Consider the following 18,882-nt stretch of genomic DNA (forward strand, 5'->3'; position numbering starts at 1 on the left):
ACAACACGCGCGCGCGCAATTCTTCGGTTTTATGTAAAAAAAAATATATATTTTTGAAAAATAATGTAAAGTTTGTTTAAACTCGATTAATATTTTTTCACGGAAATTAGCTGTTAAAGCGTTAATTTCAACAATTTTGCTAATTAAATTTTAAAATAATACACACATATGTATATACATAATTTGAATATTTTATTTTCAGATCAATGTGTACTGTGTACTACAACTCTGCTATTGTACGTATCGGTGAGTAAGAAATTGTTTATTTTATAACATTTCTATAGCGGTAATGGGAATGTATATAATATGTTGAAAATATTAAAATAATAATATGTTTCAAATAATATGTTATAATATCTTATTCGCGATTAATATTTTTTGACAAAAATCAACTGATAATTGTCAAAAATATTAATCGAATTTAAAATATTATAACATCCCTTTCTAAAAAAGGCATGTTTAGTCGATTCTCGCAAGTATTGTTGCATCTTTTCCGCGGTACTGATTGACTGTTTCGATTTGCATTGTCCGTTACATTCGTAACATCGAGAGGCTGTCACCGTGAGGGTTAGTAATTTAACAGTTTGTTCAAAATAAAATAAAATAAAATAATATGTTCGAAATAATATGTTATAATACTTTATCCGCGATTAATATTTTTTGAAAGAAATCAGCTGATAACTGTCAAAAATATTAATTGAGTTTAAAGTATTATAACCTATTATTTAAAACTAATATTATTTTATTTGATTTAATTTTAAACAAATTGTCAAACTGCTAATTCTCGCGAACAGCCTCTCGATGCTACGAATATAACGCACAACGCGAATCTTGACAGCCAATGAACATCGCGGAAAAGTGACAACAATAAACTTCGAGATATTCGAGCAATCGACTTTACATATCTTTTTTAAAAAAGGATTTTTCGTCTTTTTTTATCAAATTATTTAATAATTGAGGTTCATCTGCTACTATCGCTTTCGTATTATTTTCTGTTTCTTCCAATTGGAAATTTAAATTTTTTAAATTTTGCTAAACATAATTTATTATGATCATTTGGCAATGTAATATATAAAATAGAATAAATCATTGTTGTGCTTTAATTACGTTAAAACGGCAAATACTTTTTTAACATTAATTGTCCCTTCGCAAATAATTTTTGATTTTGTCGAAATACCTCTAACTAATACACATAATTTATAATTATTATTTAATGGATCAATATAAGATATAATTTATTCAATATTTCCTGTAACAAAAGTGGTAAATGAAATATTCTACCTGTAACTTTTTTTACCTTTAACCATTTGTTTTCGAGGCAACTTCTTATTAATAACAGTTCTTATTTTAAGAACAGTTTCATACGTTTTAACTCTCCGTATAAAAATTTTTTTAATGTATTAAGAGATAATATTACTTCGTGCACTTCATCTAAGAAGATTATTTAAGATGCAATATATAGAAATTAAGCCCTTTCAAAAGTTGCTTACACAATAATTACATATATATTACGCATTAACTTTTTATTGTTGTACATACGTTATGAAATCTCTTCAAATTTGAATGTCTATTTGTGCTCTTGAAGACTACCCAGATAGCAAGTTGATAACAGAAAGAATTCTTAATGTTCTCTCATTCAAGATTTGGACATCCAAAAATTGCTTTAGAAAGACAACATAATGAGCTCAGAAAGAGCTCTTATGCGTCGTATTTAGAGAAAAAAAAGACTTCTTCTGATAGACATCAAAAAGATTACTTTTTTTAGAGATCTTATAATAGAAATCAAAAAGATATCTTAAACTAGATATATTTAGGAGTTCATGTTTAGGAACTCAATAAGACCCCAGGTAGCATAACGGCGTCAATTAGACGTCTTTTTTACGTACGTTTTCGTCAGGATTTACGTTAAACTGACGGTTAGTATGACGTCTAAATGACCCTATACTGACGGCCATTTGTCACAGCATAAATGACGTCATCGGATGACATTAGTATGACGTCATTGGATGACATTAGTATGACGTCATAATGATTTTAAAATTGCCTTAAAAATAACGTTAAATTTAAAAAGATATGTGTGTGTGTACCATATTTCTTTTGTTAATTAAGAATTTTAAAAAGTCGAAAATATTTAAACAAAATATATTTATTTATTATACATATGTATGTTTTACAATATTTAGACTTGTGTGCTTTACAAAATAGACTTTCAAATAATAACAAAATGGCTGAGCATCTAATACAGACTCTACCTATATAAACGGCGACGATAAAATAAATTCTTATTTGTAGCATTTATCTATTTTATAGCACAGCCTTTAATAAAAAAAAATTCAACTTTTATCTTAAATTTAATTTAAGATAAGTGAGTTTAAAATATCTTTATTCAAGTATTATAAATATGAAACACACATATATGTGTATTATATATTTAAGTGTTATATGTGAAAACATAATTTTACTTGTATATATACCATTTCAATTAATGAAAACATAATTTTAAGCTCACTTATTTTAGTTTTTAACAGTATACATGTTTCTTTAAAATAAAATTTTTTTAAAAATGAAAGTTAATATTTTATTCAAAATGTTATTCTTCTTTTATTTTAACGTTTTGCTCTAATATTTTTACCATATTTTCTTAATATGTATGAATAATAGGAAAAGAAACCCAACAATTATCGAAAGGAAACACAATGCACTTTGCAAGTATATCATGAAAAGGCCATATATCAGATTCATGTGTTAAATTTTTTACAACATAAATATTTAATTCTTTTGAATCTAGGGGATACTTATACAGAGAATCGTAAGATGTGAAGTATTTTCCAACAACAAATATTTCTTGTAGACTTATAACGACAATATTTTGAATTTGAATGAGCATATTATTTTTCATTAAACAATACGAATTTGCACTTGAATAAGAATGTGTGGTAATAGTAAAATCTCTATGTTTAAATTTTTTAAATTGCTTACAGAAAACACTTCTAAATTTTTCAGGTAATGGACTCAAATTATCTTCTACAGCATGAATAAACTGTTTTTCTATGATAGGTAAATTATTCTCTAATGCTGCATTCATTTCGTGTAATCTACGACCAATTTGTTGCAAAGGGTAATTAGGAGATTTTATTAAATTTTTAATCTGGCCAAGATAATTCTCGAACGGAAAACATGAAAATAAATCTAATGGCCCATAAATCTGCACATCATCAGCTAAATGACATAATATGTGTACATTATAGATTAAGAATTCTTGGCCGTATAATTGTTCACAATGTTTAACAAATATATTCAACAGTTCTTGTGGAAATGCACAACTAAATTTGGATATAAATTTTGCAGATATTAAAATTGATATCGCAGTATGAAAAAGTAAATAATTCTCATAAACGGCTGTATCGACTATATTTTTTAGTACAAGGGGTCCTAAATATAATAAAAACGTACGGAACTCTGTCGCTTTCCACCTTGGAAGCTCATGAAGTGTTCTGGGTTTTCTATTAAATTCTAACGGTATATACGATTTTAAGGATTCTAAGTGTTGTGATAAAATATTCACCTTACGACCAGATAATCGTGTTGCCAACGCACCACTTATCCAAAAATTTAATAATTTTCGCATTACTCCTAAGCAACAAGCATGCATATAATCAATTGGAAAAACAGTGACCATTCCGATTCCTAATTTAACTAAAGGAGAGATTCCGATATGGTGATCCTCATCTTGTTGGTTAACAAAAGAAACATTTGTTCTTTTCGGTGCAGATATATCTTTAAGTACAACTCGATTTTGTATATACTGTCCTCGTATCACACATTTTTCGCAACATGAATAGCCAGTATGGGATTTTATACACTTTATGAATGCTCTAGCAGGTGCATCGCACACAAAACTGTGGATAGCAATGTGATACCTTTTGTTATTGATTTCAATACCTTCTTGCAACAAATATAGGAGTTCGTCAATAAAATCTTCTAGAAATAATTCTAAAGGCTGTGGTTTTGATCTACCGCAAAATATACCAATAGCAAAGGGATTACTTTTAAAATTTTTTACTAGTCCTAAAATCGGCCAGAATTGTAAATTTGAACTGTAAAATAGGGGAAGTCCATCAATATTAAAACTGATATCTAACTTATTTCCAAAATTTTCTGTTATTTGCGATAAAATAGATTTTAAAATATTTTTCAGACCGAAATAATAAAAATGCCCATTATTGAGTTGTTTTGTTTGAATATTTCTTGGCGTTTCTAATAACGTTCTGGAGTCTAAAGGCAATTCATGATGAAAAACGTGTAATACGTGTAATAAACCAGTAATTGCTGAATGTGTGACATTAAAATTAAGAGCCCACTGCCTTAAGCTTGAGTTTAAACATGGCTGAGAAACTGTACTATTTAAATTTATATTTAAATCAGATGAAACTAAAGTGTTGTCAGACAACGTTAGCGATAAACTTGCATCGTAATTACTGGACACATTATTTTTAAGTATATTATTAATATCGTTATTTTCATTTTCACTATTAAGTGAAATATTCCCATGTGATATATTTGACACATTATTATCAAGTGCATCATCATTATTATTATTTTCATATATACTATTAAGTGAAATATTCTTATGTGTTATGTTGGGTTCCTTATCACAAATTTGAAGTGTTTTACGAACAGTCAGTGCAATTCTACGATAAAATTGGCGTTTACCTACAATAGGTTTCAACTTATACCTAATTTTTTCGGGCATTTTCTCTCGTTTTCTTCATACGATCTTGAGCATGCTTCAGCCAAACCTTTATTGCATCTTCTATTTCTTTATCGGTTGTATTGGTAACGCTTCTCTTGACTGCACCTAAGAAATATCAAGTTTGCCTTCAAATTTAAGCCATATTATAAATTATATTAAAAGATTTAAAATATCTAGTAAATTAGATGATAAGTTTAATTCAAATTAAAATGTAGAATTACTAAGATTTAAATAAGTAACAATAAAAAAAATTTTTAGCAATAAAGTTTTAATTAAGAATTTGTTTAAAAGTGGATTTAAATGTAAATTTAAATAAATTTATAAATTGAATTTTATTTAAGTTATGTACAAATTGCCTGTCATTCTTATTAATTAAAATTTATAAAATATATACGGTAAATTACATCAAATTAAAGAAAAAAACAAAATGCCCATTTATGCGTACAAAAAATAAATTTAAAAATACACTTACCCACAATTAAAATTTTCAGGGATAAATCTGAGAAGGCTCTTTTCTGTGAACGTTTGCCGTAATAATTAAAATTTATCGCCACAGCATCAGTCAAAATATATTTCAAAATTCTATTTGTTTTGCTTGGTACATGATTTCCACCCAGACTAGCCAAATATGCCGACTGAAAAGAAATTACATTATCTACGTGCTATGGTATCAAATGCTATTGCGTATACATACCAAAGCTATATTATCATCATTATTTGCTTTCAAGTAAACATCTAACTGATCTAATTCCTCAACTGTGTTCAATGGAAATGAAAATGGTATATTAGGTAATCCGGTCACATTGTTTACATTTTTTGTATTTTGTCTGTTCATCCATTGCAATATTTCATCATTCTGTTCCTTGACAGTAGCTATCAGGGAAACAAGTTTTTCTGAAAAATATTTCATTATAAAAACTGTTGACATTATATCTACTTTGACAAATTAGCTTTTACAAACCAAAATTATCCGCTGTATGAATAAATTGACGATGTGAACGTGGAGTCGTTGAAATGTTATTAACAGAATTACTTGCAGTACTTGCTACACTGAGGCTTATATTTTCACTTGTATTGAGAGTACTAATCGACAAAGGTGAATCAGAACGGGCCAAAGTAAAATCTGAAAATAAATGTAACAAATATTTATTTCTTCAAGGTAATATATAAAACAATAGAACAAATATTTGAATATATGTAAAATAAAGAGATACCTTTCTCTAAATGTTTAGAAACATTAAAATTTTTTTGTTTTACTAGGGGTGGTCTGGGTAATTGTTTCTCTCGTTGTTTTCCTCGTTCTTCCTCTTGTTCATCATCTGACGATGAATTATATATTCTTCTAGATATTCTTTTTCGTTTCTTACGTGTACCTTCGTTTTCTTCTTCACTCTCCAAATTTGATATAATTTCTGACTGTTTTAGTTTCTCTCTTGTCTTTACAAGATCATCTGCAATTTAGAAAAAATGTAGAGTAAATAAATAAATATATATGTAAAATAAATATATATATATATATATGTAGAATAAATAAATAAATAAATATGGGAAACTAACTTACCACTTCTGTAAAAAATACGCGAAATACTGTGCAGTGTCCATTTTTCAGTATCAACTGTTTCCCCTGTTCTCAAAGCTTTATCAAATTTATTTTGATCTTTATACGGAGGCCAAAAAACTTCCTTTTTTAAAGGTGTAAGCCACGCACTGTTAACAGCAGCTACACCACCGCCGTGTTTCTCATCAAATTCTACAACAACATAAGCCATACTTATTTTTGGATTATTTCGCCTGCAAAGACAAAGCATAATATAATATATATGTATATATTTATGTATTACAAGATTAGAGAGGTATTTTAATAAACTCACCTGTACGCTTTAAATCTTCTATCAAATTTATTAAAATGTTAATATAACAAATATTTACATTTGTGTTCCTTATTGACATAAATACACATAGTAATTTATGTAGTATTGTAGGTTAGGCTTCAATATCACAATTTGTGCATTAATATACGTATCTAACTTTTTCACCCACAGAAATGATAATAATAAAATCCTGCAATTTATATAGAAACAAATTTGTACACATCAGTTTTATATGTAAAGGCACAATGTGAAAGCAAATACTCGCCGGTTACGATCTCAAAACAAAAAGCAAATCCTTAATAACAATTGACGAAGAACTTGATCCTATTAATAATCGTATATTGCACATAAGAAAAAGAAATAAGTTTGAAAAAGGAGTGTGTACAATATTTACCCTTTTGCTAATATATTATTTTCTCTTTATTTTATAAGAGACACACCAGATACACATAGATACACAAAACTTCGACCGGCTTCAGAATCACTTATTGCGCACGTGTTACATTTCTCGTTTTCCCGCTATTGCCACAGTGTATACTGTGCTATTGCACTGTTACGCAACTCATGTCGTAGTTTTGTCCAATCAAGAACCCAGAAGCGCACATGCGCTTCACGTTCGCGCTACTCGGTTCAAATGTATTCTGAACGGCATTAATGAGGTTCTCCTTATCATACGCCCAGGCGATCGTTTGTTACGACAGGCGCGTGATAGGGTAGGATTCTATCGATGCCATTATATAGATATGCAATTTCCATGCTCTAGGATGAAATCGCAAACGCAGCAATTAATAATGAAGCAATATTAACTATATTTTTCATTGCCTACTTTTTATTTTCATCATTCTATTTGTGTTTAAATATCTTTACATATATTGATTCCTTTACTTATGGTATAACTACCGCATTATCACATATCGATATAGTTACCATAAGTAAAAAGTTTAAAAGTGGAACGAACAAAGTCTGTTTTAATTAAGAAAAACTTAAAAAATAAAAATAAAATTGTTAATACAAAATTTGGTCTTAAAAAGACGTCTAATTCACGTCCTTTTCATAACGTCATAATTTCGTCCACAATAGGACGTCAAATACACGTCATATAGAAGACAAATGACGTCTTGGACGAAATATGACCTAAAATTGACGTCAATAAGACCGTGTGTGCTACCTGGGGACTTATATTCTAAGAGTGACTTCAACCAAACTCTGATTAACTTAATCGACGATTAAACTTATATCTTTGTCTCTTTTCAGATGCGTTCTTAAAAAAAGACAAAGATATATAGTTTAATCATCGATTGAACTATATATTTGTCTCTTTTTAAGAACGCATCTAAAAAGAGACAAAGATGTAAAATCGTCGATTAAGTTAATCAGAGTTTGGTTGAAGTCATCCTAAGATATTCAAAATACTAAGAAAACACCAAGCCTTTGGTGATATATTTAGCAAGTTCTCCAAAGGGAGTTTTTGACAATAAAGGACGATTGATTTTTCTTCATATTATATTGATGATCTTTCACATTGTCATTCATATCTTTTTCTTTGGAGAGCTTATTTTGCTAATAAATATTTCACCAGAAACTTCGTGTTTATTTAGTGTTTAGATTAAATCGAATTAATAAGCTTTAATAACTTTATCTTAAAATATTCAAAATTTTTATTCATATATGCTTATTCAGGTGTGTGTCATTATTTTAATATTAAATTATAAAATAAAAAATGTGAATCTTTTAAAATTATTTATTTATATTTCAAAACATACTTATATTTTATGATATAAAATACTTATGACTAACTAAACTTTAACTAAACTTACTTGCTTGAATTAAACTGACTTTAACTAAACTTACTTGAATTTTGGACGGTTTAATTATATTTAACATTTTTAATGTATATATATATATATATATGTATTTATAGATTAATATACTATAGGATAAAAAAATCGTGAATAAAACTTTATAATAGAAATAAAATAAACCATTATTATGAAAAAGCAAAATAAACTATTATGAAATAAACAATAAACTATTAAAATAAAATATCAAATAAAAGAAACAAATTTTATGCAAAAATTTTAAAATTATGTTTGAGTGTGCTTTTTTTCTAAATATCGTACTCGATCGCTTGCATGTTGTAACCATTTTTGAATAGTATCTTGTACATCAAAGATTGTACAATTACGCCCAGAATTGATCATAGTCTCTGAAATTAAAAGTTATATAGTTAGGAAATAAGTATACTGCAATATAAAAATATTCATACTACTTCATGATTGGCAATTTTTATAAGAACCATCAGGGAATTTGTTATTTATGAACGAAAGATGTTACATTTATATATTGTTGAATATGGGTTTGTGTAATAGTTTTAATTTTAAACTAAATACTTTTGAACAAAGTCAAAATTTATAAAAATGAAAAAAGTTACAATAAAAACAAAATTATAAAATAAATTTTTTGATGTAAAAACTGTAATGATAATGTTTAAAAATAGTAATTACTGTTACCATTTCCATATTAGTAAAACAACTGTGGTTATTATTTTACAACATAAATTATTACATCACTAATTTTTTGTTATTAATACTAATTTTATTTTTATTACTTTTATTACTAAAATAAAATGATAATAATAATAATAATAATAATAGTGATTCGAAGGAATATAAAAAAGTTATGTGATATTATGAAGATAAAAATCATGTCCTATTATTATGTCTATGAACTTCATATCTTTTACTCTGATAGTTTTTTTCTGTCTTGTCCATGATAATTTGTATGACAATTCATCAGTTAATATTAATGTCAAAGCTTGTCGAACATGTTTTTTAACATCTTTACCGCCAATATTTTTAATTATTTTTTTCTGAAAAATAATATAATATGTTAGTATTGTTATATAATCAAAAACAGTTAAAATTACAGACCTTAAATTAAATTAATATTGTTAGTTAAATTGTAATAAAGCTTTTATGTTTATAAGATTAAAATGAAAAATAACACAAATTAGATATTTCTTATGTGGATAAATAAATAGATTATTAGATAGATAGATAGACAGATAATAACGTAATTAGAAATTATTCATAATTATGAGCATTTTTATTATGTTTTTATATTATAAAATAAAAATCTCTCTCTCAAGCTTTTAAAAAATTTAGAAAGTGTAATACATAAAATACTTACATATTGTGCACGAGCTATTGCATCTTCCTTTAATAATTTATTAAAATTTTCTAATTCTTGAACTGTAACGATCGGAAACTGTGGCAATATATTTTCATTATTTCGCTGGGGTTCATTGCCATAAAAATCTACTAAATGCATGTCAAGTGTGTTTATCTCGTGCAAAATAACTTGAAGATTATGACGGCATGATTCTGCAAATAGAAACGTAGTGTTAGTTAATTGACTTGCATAAATTATATTTCAATCAAATTCATACAACTCAATTAAATTCAAGCAATTTTTCCTTCTCTCGAAAAGTTAACAAAAAATTGAATAAAAAATGTATTTAATCAGTATAGCAAACTTATTTGCTTGTATACTTACTACAACAATGTGTATGATGTTGATGCGTAAAGGATTCATTTGTGTCATCATTAATAACTGTATTGTCAGGAGATATTGTCAGGAGATGTGGTAACGTCTCAAAAGTTTTATCTAGATAAGTTTCCTCTTCAAGTTTATAATAAAAGAACATATATTATTGTTCCCACATACAGTTGAGATTTCCAGTAAAACAGTCTCTTCTTGATAAAATATTATCCAGTCCTATATGTCCTATATGTATGTGTAAAAACATTATATATATTTTATTATGGATATTTTGTATGTCATTCAAATTTATTTGTCGATACTATAAAAAAATAATTATTATAATAAATATATATTTAAAAGATTATAAAGGTTATGTTAGTTGTGGATTTGGTTATGTTAAACATTTATATTCATTACTTTAATTACAGCTGTATTTTTTGTATTTATCTTTTGTAGCATTTATTGCTTAATTAATATTTATATCATAAACCTTACCTAAATCATACATCAATCTACAACACGATGTATTCTTCTAGAAGCACAAAGAAACCACGCCGAAGCACACTGAAGCACATTGTAACACACTATATATGTATCTTAATATAATGCGCAAACGCGCGAACAAATCTAAAAGACATCAGATACAAGAACACGTTCTGTTGTCTTGATTAAGAAATCTATTTGATTAACTGAAAAAAGATTTCTTACTGATTTCGTAAAATTAATTTCTTACACAAGATATCTTAAAGAAATCTTATAATAGACTTCTTAAAATTGAAATCTATTAGATATTATATGAAGAGCTCGAAAAGCAATCTTTAATAAGATTTCTAATTGAGGTCTTTCTGACATTCGTGCTATCTGGGTATTGACTTTAGAAATATCTTTTTTATAACAATCTTTCGCATGATTCGCAAATATGTTGTAGTGTGTTTACTGAGCGTTTAGTCGAGACTTTAAATGCTTTATGATGTTTAGAAATAATATCATTATTACTCAAAATTGTATTGATCTGTTGATATTTACATATATCTGCTTTTTCTTGTGCAGAAGTCACAATTTTATTTATTGTGTTTATGTCAGCATGAATTAATGCTTTGTCTAAATATTCAGTTTTTCGATAATAAAACTGTAAGTTGATAAATTAAACGCTTCATATATCTTACTTTTGGAAAATGAGGCGATATAATAATTGAATTGAAAGAAACATACCTTTGCAAAATGTTAAATCTATATGACAGCTACGCATATGATCCAATTTCGCATTTGAAGTTTTTATAGTATATGTATGAATACTTTGCACACATCAATTTTGGTGCATTCTTTAAAGTACATCTATTTACAGTTTCGAGGAACTTCTGATAATGGTCAATTAAAAGCAAATCGTAAATTTTACAATTGAAGTATTACACGACCAAGATTTTATGGATCTATCTGTTATTAATGATAATTTATTTACTACTTTTCCTTCTGTATTCATTACCAAAGGTTCAAATGAAGTTGCATTATGATGATATGTAGACTCAAAAAAATAATTTTCAGATGAAGCTGTACGTCTAAATTCGCCACATAATGCAGTTAATTTGTCTTTAATTGTAGAACATTCTGCGACAAGAGTTAAGCTTCTGCTTTCTTCTAATTAAAGTTAATTTTGTATATATTGCGAATATAACTGATTCTAATACATATGTACCAACATACAATATTTTCGTTATGGCTTTTAATTATTTCTCAATATGATCTCTAATATTGAGTTTATTTAATGATACTTTTAAGTATTTCTAAAGAATTATGAATTTTTATAGAATTTCTCGACCAGAATTAGAATTATATTTGTGGATTTTTTTTTCTCTTTTTATAAATAAATCTTCTAATAGTATAATATTTAAATTGCGGATGTATTCCACGCAAAATAGCCCGCAATTGTTAGTCGTTCCTTCCTGTTCCTTCCAAGGACATCCGGACAAAATATATCTTTACATGATGGCTCATGGTATTTCAATGCCTCAGAAATTTTTTGTGCTCTTTTCAAAGTACCTTTTTTTAATGAATTTAAAATTACTATTAAATAATTTCACTGCAGTACTCCGTTAAAATATCTTTTTTTAAAATTATTAAATAATAATGTGTGTATATACAAGTAGATTAACTATAAGAAAGATTTTTCAAAAAAGTTACTATTTCGAGCTGTTGAAGCGGTATACCTGATAATGATGCAGAGTCCGTATTATACATTTTGAGATTTGCATTGGAAATCATTTTTGTGAAAAAGGAAAGAGATGTAATGATATCTATAGAAATATATATATTCTCGATTTTGGAAGATTTCTCGATATTCTATTTGACCAAAAGAACTCATTAATTTAACTATCCTCGGAACTGCTGGTTGTCAACGTCATCAAAAAAAGGATCTGATTCGTTATATCTTAACGAAGGCAAAAGTATCGGCAAAATATGACAGATTCTCACCCGTTTCTAGTGAATCATGTCCCTCTGATTATAAGTCCCAATATTCCTATGGTACGCACAATGCATATACACACATTTTTTTAATTTGCATATATGTAAAATATAAATCAAGAATATATATACAATTTAGGAAAAAGATTTAAAAAAATTTTTTAAATTAATTAAAAGATCAATTTAAAAAAAGATTAATTAAATTTAAATAAAAGAAGATTAGGATTTTGTTATAACTTCCTCGAATAGTGCTTTTGCAATAATTGATACTTTAAAATATGCATATTTCACATTTTCTAATGTTGCATTGAATTTAAAAAAATGTTTGAATTTTAGTTTTTCAGGAGAGAAAGAGAAAGATTGCACAAGCTTCTACATATTCCCCTTTGAGGCCTAATATTGTCCCTATGGATATATTGCATATATGTAGAATATAAATCAAAAATATAAATTTAAGAAAAAGATTAATTAAATATAAATAAAAGAAGTTTAGATTTTGATTATACCTTTCCTAAATAGTTTCGCATTGGTTGATGCACCAAACTGCATCGTAGGCTTCTGTTTTAATCAATATCTAGAAGTTTCGCCGTGTCACCGCTGGGATTTCCGCTGCAAAAGTCGCCATTCTCTTCGGTCCGGCCAGGGTCTATCGCTCCGATCGACAACTGATTATTTCGGCAGTTCAAGTTTGACAGTTGATCCAAGTAGGGATTTAATTTCTCGCTGTAATCCTTGTTCCTCATTATCCGTTCGGCGGTTTTATTTTAGTCCACCGTGGGAGTTACTATGTTGTTGAGCATACGGAGAAATTTTTAAAACAACACATACAATTTTATTGCATAATAGGCATTCTGCTCTGGTATTATTAATTTTTTGAAAATTTGTTTTCCACGTATTATTATTTAAAGTAGAAATTTCTTTGTACTCATGGTTCAAATGTGTTTTTAAATAAATAAATCTTTAATTAATTTAAAATTAGTGTAACATAATGTTCCATTATCATCAATTGGAATATAAAATTCCTACATCCAGGAATAATAACTTTTTTCGTGCAGTTCAGTACAATGGCGCTACAACTCCGAAACAAGCCTCATGAAGTTTAGCCCTCCACACATCTCACAATCAGTGCATCGGCTCCAACTCGACACGCGCAGCAAAGATTTCGCATCTGCAATCTACCATCTCACTCTCGATCTTTCTCTTGTGCGATTATTGTATATATTGAAGTCGAGACGTTTCCAAAACGCTGTAATAAAATATTTTTTTATTAAGTACTTTTTGAATTATAAAACTTGAAAGTTACAGTACCGCCGACATTCGCATTACCCAAGATGTATCACGTGGAGGTTGCCCAGTCGGATTTACATCTCGTGTATGTATGTGTGCGTGTGCGTGTGTGTGCGCGCGCGCGCATGCATGTGTGTATGTGTCAGCACAGCCAGAGATAAGGATCCCGAAATTCGTCAGTCCCCCGGTATTTTACGACTCCAAACCCTCTCTGTGCGCACGAGTGTGTGTGTGTATGTGTATGTGTGTGTTAGATGTAATTAAAGAATTAATGTATTAGGTGTTCAAATTGATGTCTGTTTACTGCTTGACAGTGTGCCAAACAGATGTAGATACTTTGCACTCTTTGCAGTACATTTTCTAGCATTTCCTGTCCAATTAAATTCGAAACGTCTAATATTCTGGCTCGTAATTCATCAATGTTGGCAGGTTTTGTTTCGTATATCTTGCTCTTCAAATATCCCCAATAAAAATAATCTAGTGGGGTTAGGTCTGGTGATCTAGGTAGCCACTTGATTGTACCTCTTCTACCAATTCATTTATTAGAAAATGTTTCATTCAGAAAATCACGAGTCATTATGGCAAAGTGAGCTGGAGCCCCATCCTGCTGGAACCAAATATGTTCAAAAGCAATTCCTGTAATGTTTTGGACATACGTGGCACGACTTCGGTTTTTAATAGGTGTACGTAATTGTGTGCATTTATATTCCCTTCAATAAAAACGGCCCTACAATATGTATGATGACCTATTATCTCAGCCCAAACATTTAGTTTCTGGGAATATTGAGTGTGACAATCCCTCATCTATTGAGAATTATAGTTAGCCCAATATTAAATTTTGACGATTGACAGATCCGTTTAACTCGAAGGTGGCCTCGTCAGAAAAACAAATCCAATTAAAAAATTGATGGTTCTCATCATATCGTCTCATCATTTCCTCGCAAAATTTAATTCTTCTGTCAAAATCATTCTCAGACAGTTCTTGAACGAGTCTCATTTTATACGGGAGGTAATCATGTTTCTTCAAAATGTCTGCGACCGATTTTCAGCTTATATTGCACTGAGCTATTTTCGAAGGAGGCTTAAGGGGATTTTTGATAACACTTTGTAGAACTTTCAAAGCTACATCATCGTTACTTGCTGTTTTTGATTTCCCGGATCTTCTTTCATCTGCAACTGAACTTGTTCTTTCGCGAAACTATTCGATAGACAGTAACTTTAGAAATTGGATCGCGATGAGGATATGTGTTACTAAACAGATTCGCGACGTCTTGGTAGAATCTCATTTTATCATTATACCCTCGCATCATAAGAATATAGTAATTCTCTCTGTATGAGTTAGATGCATTTTTAAAAGTAATCAGATATGTAATGGTACAATCGTAGAAAAATTAAAGATTTTATGTAGAAAAAGTGATAAGGAATGACGGATTTCTCAGATATTATTAAATTGTACGAATATGAAGTTCGCGTTCTTCTGCCTTCATATTTTCAGGAGAATAATAACGCAGGGCGTGTAATGGTCCAAATATGATTTATTTTCGACGGTGCTAATAAATAAATAAGAAAAAAATATTTTTATCCGATTTATCCTCCAGTCCGAAAGCCTTCAGTAACTCGAATAAGCGCATCGGCATATAATTAACACTGTCGATGAATTTCGTATGTCCTAATTGTATGTCGTTAATTTTGAAATTAGTTAATGTTCCTTGGAGAGATAGGCCCCCGGGGTGCAATATAAAAAATAAATTCATTAGCGGGGGACAATCACTCCCCCCCCAACCCATCTCTGAACACTATATGCAATTAAACGCATGAGGGGAGCCTAAGCTCCTCAAAGTCAAGAGTTAAAAAGCTGATATGAAAATTGACCCGGTCGACTGACCGGGGCGATGTATTGTATATAATTTCTAAAAATGTACCTTTAAAAAAAGGTAAAAAGAAACGCCAAATATAGGCACGCCAGTAATGAAAAATTACCCACTGCAAACCCATATAGAATCGCACACGAAAAATAATAATATCAAAAAAATTGCGCCATGTAAAAGTAGAAACTTGTATCAGTGAAAAATTAAAGTTGCAAACCCATATAAAGTCGTATATAGACTTCTCTTCACGCTGAAAGTTGTATGAAAAATTACCTACTGCAAACCCATGTAGAATCGTAATAAAAAAAAGGATAATTCAAACACAAAAAAATTAAAAATTAATAGAAAAATTAAAAATTTTTGCAAAAATTAAAAATTATTACAAATTAAAAAATTAAAAAAAACTTGGTGCTGCTAAATTAAACAATTTGTTAAAGTTAATTTTGAAATTTGTTTTGAAATTTTGAAATCGACGACGAGAGAATAAAGAATTTCCAATTTTTTTGTAAATAATTAATATATAATTTTATTGTGAGTAAACTTACGTGAAGATTCTGCCTTGGATTCTTCTTCCGCTTGTCGTCTTTGGGTGAGGAAAGCCAGTTTTACAGGGTGTTATTCGCTATGAATAATTAATAACGATTGAAAATTTAACTTTATAATATAATCACGGTTGCAATTTTCTCATCAAAAGTATAGAATAAAATAATTACCTAATAACTGTATCCTTCGATGATCGTGTTGGAAACTTTCACGCATAAGTATTATTTCAGCGGCAATGTTTAACAAAACCACCGAAATGCCCCAATCTATATAAAATTCCAAGTGAAAAATTGGGGCTCAAGCATGCTAATTTCGTAGAAATATTGTAATTATTAAGCGACCTTTTTCCGTCAGCTACGATAAATACGAAATAGCATTTATGATCAGCACTAAACTCGCGGCTAAAATTATGCATTCAAATATTAAATTTTTGAGAGCTGTCATTTTTTCTCCTCACTCACACGTTTACACATAACTTACAGAGCATTAATACAACGCACTAATATGATATGTCGTAACGCGCACATTTACGAAACGTGTAATTTAGTTCGGACAATGTCAAACTCAAAATGTTTATTTTCTATTACACAATGCGAAATTTATCGAGTTGACTCTGATTGTTGGTGAATTTTAGCAACAAGCTACCGGAATAAGTGCTTAAATATACAATGGCACTGTTTTTGCATTACGATAATACTTTTTCTAAATATTTTGCAACTTGAGAAATAATACATAATTGTTTTTTGTTTCATCATAATCACATATTTGACGGCGTTTCTTACATTGTTTATTTTTATCAAATATATGATTAGGAATATTTAATATGTCTTTTTGTAATTTTCTAACCTTATAATTGTAGGGAGGGCACGTCAAAGATAGCGAGCTGATATTAAATCGCAGTTTATTCATAAAGATTACAACTTAATTATACGGCTTAATTGTATACGCGGATTTTGCATCCGTCGGCCGTTAGCTTAGTCGAACCGTTCTGTTCGAGGGCAGGCGTGGAACTGCCTCTTTATCATTAACTAACTCTACACCCGAAATCGTCGTGCATAAACAAACGCAGGCCGGGTCGACGGGACGCAGCGTCTTGAGTGTCGCGAACCTCTTGAAGAGGCAACGCGCCGCACTTAAAGTATCGCCGAGTTATATACTGTCTGCACGCGTGGTTTCAAGTGGCCCTATGCCCATCGATTCTCTACGTGCATGGGAATGGCCCTATGCCTGTCGGTCTCGAAACCCTTACAATTCGGCCAGCCTGACCATTAATCGTCCCGATTAATCGTGCGCGTAAAAACAAAAGAAAAATTTTATTGCTAGGCAAAATCTGCAGCTAAACTTAAACTTAAATTTAATGTAAACCTACTTGATATAAGCTTATTACAACTTAATCTAACTTAATCTAACATAAACATTATTATTGTTGTATTCAAATCTACATTAAGCCGGTGTCCATGGTCGCATATTTGATGCTTCCCATGTTCCGCGATAAGGCGTTTGCGATAGCTGAAACCCTTCAACATCTTTTATTACGTATCGGTCATTTCTAAGTACGCGATCAACCTGATACGCCTTTAAACTTTGGTATCAGTTTATGAGAGACGCCCAGTGAATTATCGAAATTCTTTATCATCACTTTATCGCCTACTTGATATTTTTTTGCGGTTTTATGTTTACGATCGTAAGCTTGCTTATTCGCGTCTTGACTCTTTTGGATTTGCTTGGTCGCTTTGTCACGCACGCATGATAAATTTCGGGATATCTCGATTTGCCCGTTAACTTCTAGAGCATCTCGTAGCTCGTCAATTACTCTACCACGTTGCCGCATTCCAAAAAGTAACACGCTCGGGCATTCGTTCGTGGCTTTCGATACGGTATTATTACATGCAAATTCTACATCCTTAAGAGTATTATACGATGTCTTTTTCTCGTCTGTTAATTTCGCTATCATCGGTAATATTGTACGATTGAATCTCTCGACCTGACCATTCGCTTGAGGTGAAGCGGTGGCGATTTTCACATGCTGTATATTCTTATCGTCTAAAAATTGTTCAAATTCACGCGACGTAAAGCAACTGCCTCGATCCGAAATAATGCGTAATGGACGACTATAATACTCGAAATGATTGAAGGCATTTTATAACTTCTGCCGCATTGGTGCTTTTAGTAGCGTATAACTTAACATATTTCGTAAAGGCATCGACAATTAAAAAAATATATCGATTTTTGCTAGAGCTCGACCTTGATACGGGAGTTAAATGGTCGACGTGTATTGTAGCGAATGGTACACTACTTTTCGGTATGTTGTGTAGTGACCCTTCGGTCTTTCCGGAATTCGGCGTAAAAGCGATACACTTGAGACAACTCTTAAGATGCTTTTCAACCTTCGATTTCATCTCTGGGAACCAATAACTACTTAAAATATTTCGAATCGTTTTCTCGACGCCAACGTGACTCATTTCATTGTGATACTTATAAATAACGCTCGTTTCTAACATGGCGGGAACGTAAAACAAAATCTGCTCTTGATTTTTCTTGTCTCACTAATCCGTTT

At 29.8% G+C, this 18,882-nt stretch overlaps 3 protein-coding genes across 4 annotated transcripts in view; 1 reads left to right on the top strand and 2 right to left on the bottom strand.

Annotated features, from left to right (window-relative positions):
• Window positions 1-18,882, top strand: part of LOC145947271 (uncharacterized) — a 101,592-nt gene that overhangs the window by 20,843 nt on the left and 61,867 nt on the right. Inside the window, exon 2 of the mRNA XM_083057083.1 lies at window positions 203-246. The gene's annotated coding sequence lies outside the window, so the exon portion shown is untranslated. The remainder of the gene's footprint in view (window positions 1-202; window positions 247-18,882) is intronic.
• LOC145947262 (uncharacterized) lies at window positions 2,546-7,719 on the bottom strand. The gene is made up of 8 exons (XM_083057065.1): window positions 7,019-7,719; window positions 6,625-6,814; window positions 6,315-6,544; window positions 5,968-6,204; window positions 5,715-5,876; window positions 5,448-5,647; window positions 5,226-5,388; window positions 2,546-4,858 (listed from the first exon to the last, which is right to left on the bottom strand). The coding sequence occupies exons 3-8, from the start codon at window positions 6,520-6,522 to the stop codon at window positions 4,737-4,739; spliced, it is 1,092 nt and encodes a 363-aa protein (XP_082913191.1). The 5' UTR covers window positions 6,523-6,544; window positions 6,625-6,814; window positions 7,019-7,719; the 3' UTR covers window positions 2,546-4,736.
• LOC145947263 (uncharacterized) lies at window positions 8,578-10,836 on the bottom strand. Of its 2 annotated transcripts, XM_083057069.1 has the most exons (5): window positions 10,663-10,836; window positions 10,180-10,410; window positions 9,814-10,007; window positions 9,368-9,493; window positions 8,578-8,830 (listed from the first exon to the last, which is right to left on the bottom strand). In XM_083057069.1, the coding sequence occupies exons 2-5, from the start codon at window positions 10,328-10,330 to the stop codon at window positions 8,822-8,824; spliced, it is 480 nt and encodes a 159-aa protein (XP_082913195.1). In that variant the 5' UTR covers window positions 10,331-10,410; window positions 10,663-10,836; the 3' UTR covers window positions 8,578-8,821. The 2 variants fall into 2 exon arrangements, with proteins under 2 accessions (XP_082913195.1, XP_082913192.1); XM_083057066.1 differs by lacking the exon at window positions 8,578-8,830 and having other exon boundaries at window positions 9,294-9,493.

This window comes from Prenolepis imparis, unplaced genomic scaffold (genome assembly GCF_030444845.1).
Source record: "Prenolepis imparis isolate NDT839.2.m4 unplaced genomic scaffold, iyPreImpa1.0 SCAF_59, whole genome shotgun sequence".
NCBI classification, from domain to species: domain Eukaryota; kingdom Metazoa; phylum Arthropoda; class Insecta; order Hymenoptera; family Formicidae; genus Prenolepis; species Prenolepis imparis.